Genomic DNA, 11,921 nt, shown 5'->3' on the forward strand with positions numbered 1-11,921 from the left:
CATCAGCAATGATATTATGTCTTTTGAAAGGTGTTGACAATGTGTTAAATAACGTGGGGCCAAGGACAGATCCAAGCATTTAGAACCCAGGAATGTCTCTAGAAATGTTCCTGCTTCGGTGCCAGCTCCTGGTTTGTCCTTAAGCTGAGGGATCAGCTTGTAGAGCTGTTGATGTCTTGGCAGTGGGGAGAGAGGAGAAAATGCAACTGCTCTGGAAAGTCTTCATAGCTAGCTGGGTGTGGGCTGTGGTGGGTGTCCAAAAAACCCTCTCAGATAAAAGGTTTTTAGCTAAATTCAACCAGGGATCTACTTGGGAGACCCTTTTGGACATTTCTGCTTTCTTTTGCAGAGAATTCCCTCCCTGATGTTCCCCAGCACTCCACCTTTGGACATCATGGTCTCAACCCTGACTGATGGGTGCTTGGAGGACTTAAATGCTACATGGATGGATGGATGGACGGACGGACGGACGGATGGGGCCAAGCCTGGCCATTGCTCCTGTGCCATGGCAGAGCTGCTGCAAGGAACCTGCTGGGCAGCCTGTTTTATCACTTACATGCTCACAAGGTGGGTGAAAAAGCCCACTCTGGTTCAGTAATTCTGCATGTACATACATCTGATATAGGGTCTATATTAAAAAATGACAGTGTACAGTAAGGGTGTGCTGAATGCTGCATGGCAAGGTTGGAAGTTCTGCGGGAGAACCCAGGGAGGGCTAGAAAAAGACACGTGGGGGAATTTGGAGCAGTGGGGTGAGGTCTGGAGGTAAAACAGAGGAGGGAGGACAGCTGGGAAGCACAGTGTTTAGGTAGAAGCTGGGTGTGCAGCTTGGCCAGGACCAGGTCATGCTTATCCAAACCCTGAATGTCCAACTACTTCATGTTGTCCAGTCACCCAGGTGATCCACATCTACTTAGCTGTGTGGCATGAAACCGTCTCTGCTGTTTGATCCCAGCACAAGGTGTTGATGCAGGACAAGGCTGATGGGGATAAAGCTGTGAGGGTGCTGCGGAGAAAGGCAGACGTGCCAGCACAGGGATTCCATCAGGCAGCAGAGAGCTGGGAGCCACTGCTCCCCTGCCCTCCCTGCAAAGGTCAGCCCCGGAGTCTGAAGTACCAGCCTCTTTATTTTTTGCTGACTTCCCAGAGAAAGGAGGATTTGGGCTTGACCAGGAGATGTCTCTGTTAAGCCATGTCGAGCTGAGCGCGGAGGCAAAGCGGGAGGAGAGGACTGAGCCGAGGAAGCTCAGACCTGCAGCAAACTGCTGCTGGTGGAGGGACCCTCCCTTCGCTCTCACCATTGCCTCAAATTAGCAGCCTGAAGAGCATCACCTTGTTACAACCCTCCGGCAGCTCTTTAAGTGCTGTTTCCAGTGCTGTTTCCGTTTGGAACAGCTTGGATGGAGGAAGCAGACTTCTGCCTGGCTGCCAAGGCAGACTGCAGCAGGTCTGGCATAGACAGCCTCTTCTCCCCCGTGAGCTCTGCCCATTGCTGCGTCTCCTCTCCTTTGGTGAGGAGACACAGTTGAATTTTCTCTGGGCTACAGGATGGACCAGTGACTGGGCAAATAAATTGGTTAGGAAGGAACATGCTGTTGCTCCTGGCTCCCTGCCCTGCTGCCTGATTTGTCTGAATAAGAGGGAGTAGAGGGCATTTAGTGGAACAAAAACAGGTGGGAGTTTTAATCTGTTATATATGAGTAACTAATACATTTATAGAGATATTTCTTGAGGGCTTGCAGCCTGTGAAATGTGAGATTAGCAGAGAATAATTTATCCAGCTATATAATACAAGCAGACCTGAGTCTTCACTCCCAACCCCATTAACCTCACCACGGTTTCTGTGCTTGTGGCAATTTGGGAGGGGGAGAGACAAAATGCCGCAGGAGGAAGCTGTTGCTGCAATGCTTGGGCACCTGGGTGCTGCTGCTTTTATCCCTGCTCGTGCAGTGCCAGGCTGCTCGTGCTGATAGGATCTTATTTTTGGGACCAAGCCCTGGGCACTGTCGTGCTGAGGTCAGGCTCACTCACGGGTTGAGACGCTGTCGGAGGTGGGAGGGCTCCTGGCTTGTTCCTTCAGGGCCACCACGGTGACAGTGTACTCTTCCCCCGGCTTCAGCCCCGTCTGGTTGAAGGTGGTGACAGTGCTGGGGAGCTGAGCGATCACACCACCCTCATTATTCTGCCAGAGAGTGGAAAGAAGCATTAAAAAAACCCCAAAAATGGTGTTCTGAGGGGACCAATGCATGGAGAGGAGGAGTCCCCCCATGTCACATCCTCACCCTGGCACATCCCACCACAGAGGTGCAGAAACCCAGGGTGAAGTCACCCACCAAGTGTGGAGCACCCACGTTGTTGGGCTGCAAAATCCTTCCCCATCCCTTGTCCCCCCCAGCTTCTGCATTTTGCCATCTGTGTCTCTGCTATTGACCTGAAGGGAAAAGATGATAAAAACAAAGCCTTGTCTAGACTTCTTTTCCCTGCTCTTCGGGTGCCAGGAGCCTTCTGTAGTTGATGTAGAGGTATGAAACTGTGAGGTCTTTATTTTGCCATCCCCTGCTTTTAAACAATCTTTATTACACTCATTATACTTTGCAGTTTTGCCCTGAAAAACTGTAAGGCTTTAAACAACTGCAAATGTCACCTTTCCTGCCAGTGTTTGGACAAAGGATCTTTTCTTACTGCTGTCTTCACTAATAACACACTAAACAAATCTTTGCACATAGCTCTCCATTCATATTCATCTCTTTTCTCATTAAACAGGAAATCTTCCATTTCAGCCATCAATTGCCATCTTTCCTAATTTTCTTTGTTAAATCTGTCTTCACTTCATTTTTTTCCCCACTCCATCTCCAGTGCAGGCAGCAGATGTGCAATCCCCCCTGACCCGGATTTTGAAGGGGTGAGAGCACTGTGGACACCACAGAAGGAGAACTGCTCTGCAGGATAGTGCAAGTTGCATCCTTGTGGGGATGCTGAGGACCAGATTAGCATCCTCTTACCCAGTCTTTGGGAAGACGGAGCTCAGTTTTTCTCCCAGAGGCTATTTGTGACACTGCTGTTATAACTCCATTGTTTTTATCCTCTGGGACTGGGTTTTGGGTTTATTTTGGGTGTGGCAACGGTTCATCATGTGCCCAAGCAAGCATTGCCTGCAGGCAGTGAAGGTCACAGCACCCTCTGCCTTATTTTTAGGGGAAAAGCTGGTGATGGAGAGTACAGTCTTGGCAGCCCATGGGCAAGAGCATGACTGTGACTTCATGGTGCAGGACCTTGAGCTTGGCTTATGGATGTCAGAACTTCAAAATCCAGTGAGCTACGTCCCTTCCCTACCCAAATCCCTGCATCTGGGAACAGCCAGACCTTTTCACCTCATCTGCCTTTAAATCCCAGAAGGCTTCCATGTTTTTTTAAGTTTTAAACTTATAAATGGAAAGGAGGACCAATGATTTGCATTTTTGGGTGAGCTTGAGGAAAAATCTATTGTTGGTAACTGGAGAGAGGTTTGATTCTATCCCTGGTGATTCCTCACCCTCATTTATCTGCTTCAGGGGGATGCTGTTGAGCCTAATTCCTGACTATCAGTGAGATGTTTGAGCTACTTTTTCCCACCAAAAGCTCTTCCCTGATGTTGCTGTATTTTTCAGCTTTTATCCTGAGCGTGAATGAAAATTATCCTGGAGTTTATACCTGCACTACCTCAACTTCAACTTCCAACACAATTTGCATGTGGATGTAGCCAACGCTGCACCAAGAACCTTCCAGCCTCCCTGGAAATGAGGGAATGGAGTTATTTAAAGCAATTGGGCCCTTGCTTTGTGCTGTGTAATAATACTTTATAGTTAAGAGCATTTAAAACTTTGGGGCCAAGTTCTGCAGTTCTCCACTGCCCAGAGCTGCCTTTGATTCCAGTGAGGGTTTTGTACAAGTGAAAACGTCATAATTGAGCCCTTAATCAGCATTTCTTCTACTGCTGGGGCTTGAATGCTCTTGAAAAGAGGCTCCACATACAATTGAAGCTATACTTATGGCTAAATGGTGTAGAAATTATGAATATAGATGAAATACTTGATGTACAATTTTTGTTGCCGCGCACAGAAAATATGTGATATTTAGGGCAACGTTTTTATCCTCTCATCTTTTCTGGCACCATTTCTACCTGTTCATCACTGCGATTAAAATTCCATGGCAGGAATTAGCTGTGCGTGTGACTCGGGGATGCTGAAGGTTGTTGTCTGAGAGCTGCTCGATTTGATCCAGGGGAGAGGAAGAGGAGGAGGAGGAAGGGTCATGGCAAAGGAGGTAGAAGGGAAAAAGAGAGGGTGCCAGCAAGAGGCAGCGAGGCTGGAAGGTTTATTTCTTTAAAGCTTGTCTCTGGATTTTGGGGGGGGGGGGGAATTTCTTTGAGGGTATGTGTGTCAAAACTACCGGGGGAACGCAGGTGGCAGCGTTTGGGGTGTGTGCTGTGCAGCACACAGATGGCAAACACAGGCTGGGTATTCTGGGAGTTGGCATTTAGGATCCGCTCGCTTGGTGCTTTTAGGGTGGGCGACTGGGCGTACCCCGTGATGCTGTGAGTGTGGCAGCTGTACCTTGGGAATGAAGCTGATCTCCCAGCCATCGAAGGGGAAGGAGAAGGGCTCCCACTGCACCTCCGCTGTGGTCTCTGTGATGGTCTTGAACTTCAGCCCTTGCGGCGTGGCGAGGTCTGGAAGGGAGCAGGGTAGGGGTGGTGAGCACAGTGGGATGGGTATGGGGGTGCTGCCCGTCTCCACCCTGCTCCCTGTGGCTATTTTGTTATCAGGGCAATGAAAATGGGGAACCTTTTGGTAGCTGTTAGCGAAGTTCCTTTGTCCCACCTTCCTGTGGGTTGGAGGGAGAAGAGGAAAATGCCTGGGCTGCTGAACATGGAAGCATCCCATTGCATTATGGTGTGAGCAGACCAGATGATGGGGTTGCAAAGGGCTGCCTGGACAGTTCCTGTTTTTCCCCCGCCCTCTGTATCCTTAGTTTCCAAGGATCCCTTCTGGAGGTTGCCATTACAGCTTGATACTCCTGATTTCCTCTGTGCCTTGTGGTCCTGGTCAGGACTGTGTATCTCCCTGTGCACAGCAGCACCCCCTCTTGCTGCACTATCACCCATGGCATGGGAATTGGTCATGGGGAACCCATCCAGGAGCAGGAGGAGAATCTGTGACTTCTGTGTTATATCACAGTATTTTCTATGAGGAAAAAAGTGTAATGTTTTGGGCCATATTGTGGGGGCTTCAATCAAGCACTGAATTTTTTTTTCTCTTTCGATATTCAGGTTTTCATCCAGACGCTTTCTGAAGGGGGCGGGCACATTTCCCCCTTTCCTGTAACCCCAGACAGCTATAAATGGGGATAAAATTATCCCCAGTTTTGGGGGGCTTTTTTGCATCCTTTTTTTTTTTTTTTTAAAGACTCAAGTTTCTGCTGCTAGAAATTTCTATGGAATATGTGAGCCAGCTTGAGCATCCCCTCTGGATACACGGGTACCAAGCGACAAGTGCAGGAGGATACTTACTGGTCATCACCTTGGAGGTAACAGGGATGCTCAAGACATCGCTGATGACTGCGTAGATGCTGACGTTGTAGGCAACCCCTGGCTCCAGATCTGCGATGGTGATGCTGCTCCAGTCCCCGGGCACCCGCTGCTGGAGCTGGGTGCCCCCTGGCACCGCCGGCTGGTACGACACCACGTACTCGGTGGCTGCCCCGGGACTGTCCCACGCCAGCTCGATGGAGCTGTCACTGATGCCTGTCACTCGCAGGTTTTCAGGAGGAGCCACTGGTGGGAAGGGCAGAGGCAAGCAGAGCGTCAGGGGGTGTGTGGCTTATCCTTCCACATGGCTATGTGTGTGGGCCTGCTGGAGGGACACGGGTGTTGGGCTGGGGGTTACGTGCTGTCTGGGGGTGTATTAGCAGCTAGGTAATTAGCAAGGTAAAGGCTCGGGGAACCTGAGTGCAGCTCCTGTTGCACCAGGGGTTTAACCCCCCATGTCGGGATGAACCTCGCGGACTTTTTGCTCGCCTCCCAAACTTTTGCCCGTGGTGTCTCTGGGGTCAGGGACAGCAGGGAGGCAGCAAACTGTGGGGCCTGAGTGTGTCCTAAGTGATGTGCTCTGCTGGCTGTGGCTTTCTCTCAGGCTTCATGGTGCTCCTATGGGACTCTGGGCACCTCCAAACCCTTGCTTATACACTCTGCCCACGCATGCCCCCGCTACCTGCTGAGCAGTCCTGCCCCTCGTAGCCTTCCTCGCAGACGCAGAGCCCGTCCCTGCAGAGCCCGCGGCCGCTGCAGGCGCTGGGGCAGTGCAGCCACCCGCAGTCCTCGCCGGCGAAGCCCTCCTGGCACACACACGTGCCGTTCACGCAGTAGCCCCTCCCCGAGCAGTCGCGGGGGCACCGCAGCTGCGAGCAGTCCTCGCCGGTGAAACCCTCCTCGCAGACACACTCTCCGTCCACGCAGAGCCCGCGGGAGCCGCAGCCGGCGGGGCAGCGGAGCTGCGAGCAGTCCTCGCCGCCGTAGTCGTTGTCGCAGATGCACTGGCCCTCCAGGCACACGCCGCGGCTGGAGCAGCCCCGCGGGCAGAGCGGCTCCGAGCAGTTGCTGCCCGCCCAGCCCTCCATGCACACGCAGCTGCACGACTCCAGGCTGAAGTTCCCGTGGCCGCTGCACTGCGGGATGTAATCCAGCTGCCCTGCAAGGATGCAGGACCGAGGGTCAGAGCCCACCGAGGGGGAGGTGCAAAACGGTCAGTGTCGGTCACAGGTCAGCCCTCTGATGGGCTGGGGAAGGGAGAGGAGGCGTGGAACAAGCAGAAAAAGCAAGTCCTGATGTCTGAGAAAGGCCTACTGAGAGCTAGTGGCTGTAGGGCTGAAAGGGGAAGAATTGGTGATATGGGGCATGGTGGAGTTTGGGTGGATCTCCAGGACTTCATCTTTCCCTAGAGAGCTGTGGCTTCCATAACTATGGGTGCCATCAGCCTTAGAATCATAGAATCACAGAATTGATTGGGTTGGAAAAGACCTCCAAGACCATCAAGTCTAACCCTTGGTCCAACTCCAGTCCCTTTACCAGATCATGGCACTCAGTGCCACGGCCAAGCTCAGTTGAAAAACCTCCAGGGATGGGGAATCCACCCCCTCTCTGGGCAGGCCGTTCCAATGCCTGAGCACTCTCTCTGGAAAGAATTTCTTTCTGATCCCCAACTTCAATTTCCCCTGGCAGAGCTTGAGCCTGTGCCCCCTTGTCCTAATGCTGAGTGCCTGGGAGTTGTTGGGGTGCAAATGCTCCCCTTGGTTTCTCTTGAACTCAGCACTCAGTTGACAGGAACAACTCTAGACCTCTTACTGGAAAAAAGCCTTCCCTGGCCAAACTCTCTGCACCAGCTGTGGCTCCTCTGGTCTCATCTCCACCTTTTTACAGGTCAGAGATCCTGGTCTCCTCACTCTCTCTCCTATGAGAAGCAGGTATGTACCCAGAGACATCATCTTCATCCCTGTCTTGGTGTGCATCATTAAGACAGAACTGTTGGCTTGGCACAAAGTCTCAGGGGTTTGGGCATGCTGAGTTTGTGGGAAAGCAGGGAAAGCACATGGACACTGTGGCCACCACCTTTAATGATCCCCCTTTGCCTGGCAGCCTTGTACAGGATCCTTACGGGGACGAAGGCACCAGTCACTGACATTGCCAATGCTCCCCTGTTTTGCCTCAAAACATGGACCCATTGCTCCAGCTTAGGGTTTATCACAGGCAGGCTAATTTTATCCTGTTGATTTTTACTGCTTTTCTTCCCCATGTGAACTGAGGGAGAACAGAAACCCTTCTGTGCTTCCTCCAACCTTGAGAAACCTCTGCACCATGAAGACCCCCAAGCCCCAGGACTCTTTGTCCCCCAGGTAAATTTTCCATCCCAGCTGACCTATCTGGGCAGCTCTCCATAGAGGGGGTGAGCAGATGCACATTTATAAGGAGCTCAGTTACATGTTGTGCCAGACAGACCCCTTTGTGTTACTTTGCTGGACAATTCCCATCCAAAGAGCAAATACTGGGAATGTCAATCAGGATCTGTTCAGATTTCAGCCTCTAGTTAAGTTATCAAAAGAGGAGAGAGGATGCTTGTAAGTAAGTGTGCTGGAGGAAAGAGGCTTTCCTCAGGGAAATGCCTGAGGCAGTGGGGTAGGAATCCTGATCTCCTTTGCAGTGCAGTGAATTGAAAGCAGCTCTGGTAAAAATAAATGAAATTACTCCAGTTTTAGCTCGGCGCATCTGCGGTGGGAGTGGAGACTCCACCAAGCGATGAATGTTTAATGGGACTCTGCATGTGTTGCAAGTAACCCAAATAGGCCCATCAGAGTTTCAAATGAATTCCTTTAAACCAGGTTTTTCCCATAGCATTTCCTAGGTGTTTTAACCCTTGCTTTGCACACACCAGTGTTTTCTGTTTTGTCTTAATTGTTAACGCAGCTGATGACTTTCACGTTGAGGGGGGATGTGGGCTGAACCCACAGCTGGGAATGCATTGACTTCCACTGGCTGCACTGGAGATTCCAGCCCCAGCCACCCTGCTGTGTGCCCATCCTGGTTTTCCCTCCCTGACCTACACCCCCTTGGTCCAGCTCTGTCAACATGTAGAACACCATTTTATCTTAAGGTGTTCTACATGTACAGGAATTTGGGTACCACCAGAAAAGTCACACTGATAGCTCCAAAACTTAAAAAAAGGAGTGGGCATTGGGGGAAAAGGGTTACTTTAAATTTCTCTTCCTCCCTGTTGTTCTTGGTGTGAAAAGCAGTTTTCCTCCATGTGGTTCTCCTTGTTTGGTGTTTTCCTCCCTGCAAGGAGACCTGGTGTGTCAGAGCCATGAGCAGGGCTGTGCTGCTTTTGGGATGGAGGCCCTTGGGAAAGACCCTCTTACTCAAGACATAAGAAAACCATCAGGATGCTGGTTTCTGTGCCATGGAAATACAATTCTAGCCCAAACCTTTCCCAACCCATCTCATTGGAGCTGCATGCTGCTTCCATGGCTCTGAGGGACACCTTAGGTGAAACAAGGGGCTGCTTTTGGTCCTTATGGGGGCTCTTGGAGAGTTTACAAAGGCACATATTTTTGTTCAGATGAAATATCCTGTTGATGGGTTTGTGCCTTTTTTATAGGTTTTGTTTGCATCTTTCATGGCAACAGAAGCTATTCCCTGTGGTTTTTATTCCCTTTTTTTTTTAAACTCAGCTTTTCAGATGCAATCACTCCTCCTACAGAGAAGATGAAGGGGTTTATTGCCAGCTCCCGTGGTGCTGCCTTCAACCCAGGGACCACTTGGGAGAGCAGCAGCTGTGTCTCTGCTCCCTGTCCCATGAGCAGTGGCTGATGTCTAACAGTGTTGGAAGGACTGCAGTGTTGGGGAATCCTCCTTCTCTCTCCTCACCAGCTGTAGTTTTATCCATCATGGGACTTTAGCTTTGGCTATTATGGCAGCGAGCAGGGCACCCAAACTCAAGTGACCAAATCCCTCCCAGGGGTTTTCCTGCCCTGGTGTTGCTAAGCCAAGCTTTTCCACTAAAGCAGAGGCCCACCATAGGGTGAACACAGATTTTCCTCTATCACCACTCTGAGTGGCACCACCAAGGTTGGTATTTATCTCTCCTGCCTTTTGCTCGAGCCCTCACTCCCCAGCAAGAGCAAACAGGATGGCATTACTACCTGTGGCTGCATTTTCTTGGCAGCAGTTGGAGGTGCATTGGTCCCGGAGGATGGAGACCTCCCTCTCCAGCATCTCAATCCTGCTCAGCAGCTCCTGCAGGGACGGGAGGGAGGTGGAGCACTTGCAGGCCTGCTTGGGCATGTTTATTCTGTGGGTGAAGGTGACCTGGCTCTCGCTGTCCGAGGTCTGCTCCGTGTACTCTGCCAGCCTCTCATCTTCTGAACTCGCCTCCTCGGCCGAAGACTTGAACATGGATGAGCAGCAGCTGTCCAGTGGGATGTTGATGTTGTAGATGTGGTGGAAGACCATGGGCTGCTCTTTGATGGGGGGGCTGCAGTTGGCAAGGCCTCCCACCTCATCCACTGCTGTCCTCTCTGTTGTCGCCTCCAGCCGGCACTCAAAAGGTTTGAGGACAGCACCCAGCAGAAGCAGATTGAAGCTGATGAGTACATTCCTCAGGACTGGGTTTTCACTGTCAGTCCCCATTTTCCCGGGAGAGGGAAGAGCCTTCTAAGCCAGCCTGCGTCAGCCAAGATTGGGGAGGACCTGGGGACACAGAAGAAAAAGAGCATGATTAATGTTAGCCATGAAACTGTGCTCAGCACAGATTGGCCAGTCCTTCTGGGCAGTCGTCCAGACAGATGTGGGGCTGCTTGACCCCAGTGCAGTCCTGATGGCTTTGGTGGAGCCTAAAACAACCCTGAATGGAACCCATGGCTGGTGGGGAGACCCTGTCATAGCCCTTGAACAGTGACAAAGAGAGATCCTTGTTGCTATAGAGTTAATCTGGTACTAACAAAGCATCAAATACTCAGCTTGGGACTGCTCACTATGTCTGACTTTGCCAGTATCTTCCAGTGCCATAATCTTGAGCAATTGCCATCCCTTAGTTCTAATGGTTCTTCTGCTCTGTAGTTCCTCTCTGACTCCCTAGGGAACAGCCCTGTCTTCTCCCCTCCCCTGCTGCTGAATGAAAATATTTGTTTGCTGGTTTCTCTCCTAAAATACCTTCTATGCCAGAAAATATCACTATTCAGCCACCTCTCAGCATTTGCAGGGTTATCATCCCATATTACTGCAATGTTTCTGCTGCACTTTTCTTCTTGGCTCCTGCTTAATACTTGCTTCTTGTGATCAGGCACTTGGGACTCCTTTGATAGGCTTTTGTTTTTTCCCTAGTTTTAGGAAGAGCAAGGAAAATGGAAATAACTCTGCAGCAGAGTGGCTCTGGTAGAGGACAGCAAGAGGATGACAATGGGAAGGAGTGAGAGGGGTGGGATCAATGCTCTGTGGCAATTTGGGGCTGCATTGGTACTCTGACTCCCACAAATCCTCCTCTACCTTCTGGGTGCTCTGCTAGCTCCTGGGTGGCCCTGGTGACCCACAGAGAGACTTCTTGTCCCTGCCTAATGGGGCGGCTGTGACAGGGAACAGCACAAGAACTAATTAGCGCCGGCTGCCTTTGATTGACTCGCTGGCATTCGAAGCTGACTACCCACCCCTTGGCCTCTCACTCGGCTTTTTGTGTGTGCTCGGGGTGGCAGTAATTGTGGCCATAAGCCAGCTGCGCCGAGCCGGGCCGGAGCTTCAAAGCACGCCTCCCTCCTTGCGGGATTACGGGCACAGTTTGGGCATGGGGAAATGAAATCCTGCCTCTTCCCGCTCTTCGGATCCAGCCTGGCTCAGCAGAGACGCCAGAGCCTGTTTGTGACCACAGCTGGAACGGGGGGAGAAGGGGTCTGTGGATGCGGGAGGGAGGCAGTGGGAGCTGGGTCGGTAAATAGAGCAGAGCGAGCAGATACACGGCGGAGATTGCTCGTTAATGACAGCGAGCGGGTCGGGTAGTTAACGGCGCTGTAACCCACACACCGAAAGCCATTCATTTGCTGGTAGGAGCTGCCAGGCTCATTGATCTGAATCTCCTTATGGGCACATCCATCACAGCTGCCCAGCTCGCAGCTCTGAGAGGTAAGTCCCGCCATCCCCCTCCAGCCTCTGTGGGAAAGGTGGCCTGGTGCTAGGGACCTTTCTCTTTTTTATTGCTATTGGAAGCAGGATCAGGGAAGTTAAGAGAAAAAGAATGAAAAAGTAATCCTGCATTGATCAGGAGCTGGATCAGGCTTGGTGCCACTGGTCAGACTCTTTGTTGTGAAATGGTGAGAAGTTACCACTGTTCAGGCTGACCCCAGCT

At 51.3% G+C, this 11,921-nt stretch overlaps 1 protein-coding gene and 1 long non-coding RNA gene across 3 annotated transcripts in view; one reads left to right on the top strand and one right to left on the bottom strand.

Annotated features, from left to right (window-relative positions):
• The window catches only part of TNR (tenascin R), a 77,768-nt gene that overhangs the window by 23,647 nt on the left and 42,200 nt on the right, over nucleotides 1-11,921 (bottom strand). For both annotated transcript variants that reach the window (XM_071565825.1, XM_071565827.1), the window contains exons 2-6: nucleotides 9,730-10,276; nucleotides 6,249-6,725; nucleotides 5,549-5,812; nucleotides 4,593-4,708; nucleotides 2,032-2,182 (exon numbers count right to left, since the gene is read on the bottom strand). In XM_071565825.1, the coding sequence (XP_071421926.1) occupies nucleotides 2,032-2,182; nucleotides 4,593-4,708; nucleotides 5,549-5,812; nucleotides 6,249-6,725; nucleotides 9,730-10,216 (1,495 nt within the window). In that variant the 5' untranslated portion in view covers nucleotides 10,217-10,276. The remainder of the gene's footprint in view (nucleotides 1-2,031; nucleotides 2,183-4,592; nucleotides 4,709-5,548; nucleotides 5,813-6,248; nucleotides 6,726-9,729; nucleotides 10,277-11,921) is intronic.
• The window catches only part of LOC139676646 (uncharacterized), a 41,319-nt gene that overhangs the window by 4,090 nt on the left and 25,308 nt on the right, over nucleotides 1-11,921 (top strand). Inside the window, exon 2 of the long non-coding RNA XR_011698690.1 lies at nucleotides 350-567. This is a non-coding gene — a long non-coding RNA (uncharacterized lncRNA). The remainder of the gene's footprint in view (nucleotides 1-349; nucleotides 568-11,921) is intronic.

This window comes from Pithys albifrons, chromosome 10, assembly GCF_047495875.1.
Source record: "Pithys albifrons albifrons isolate INPA30051 chromosome 10, PitAlb_v1, whole genome shotgun sequence".
In the NCBI taxonomy this organism is placed as follows: Eukaryota; Metazoa; Chordata; class Aves; order Passeriformes; family Thamnophilidae; genus Pithys; species Pithys albifrons.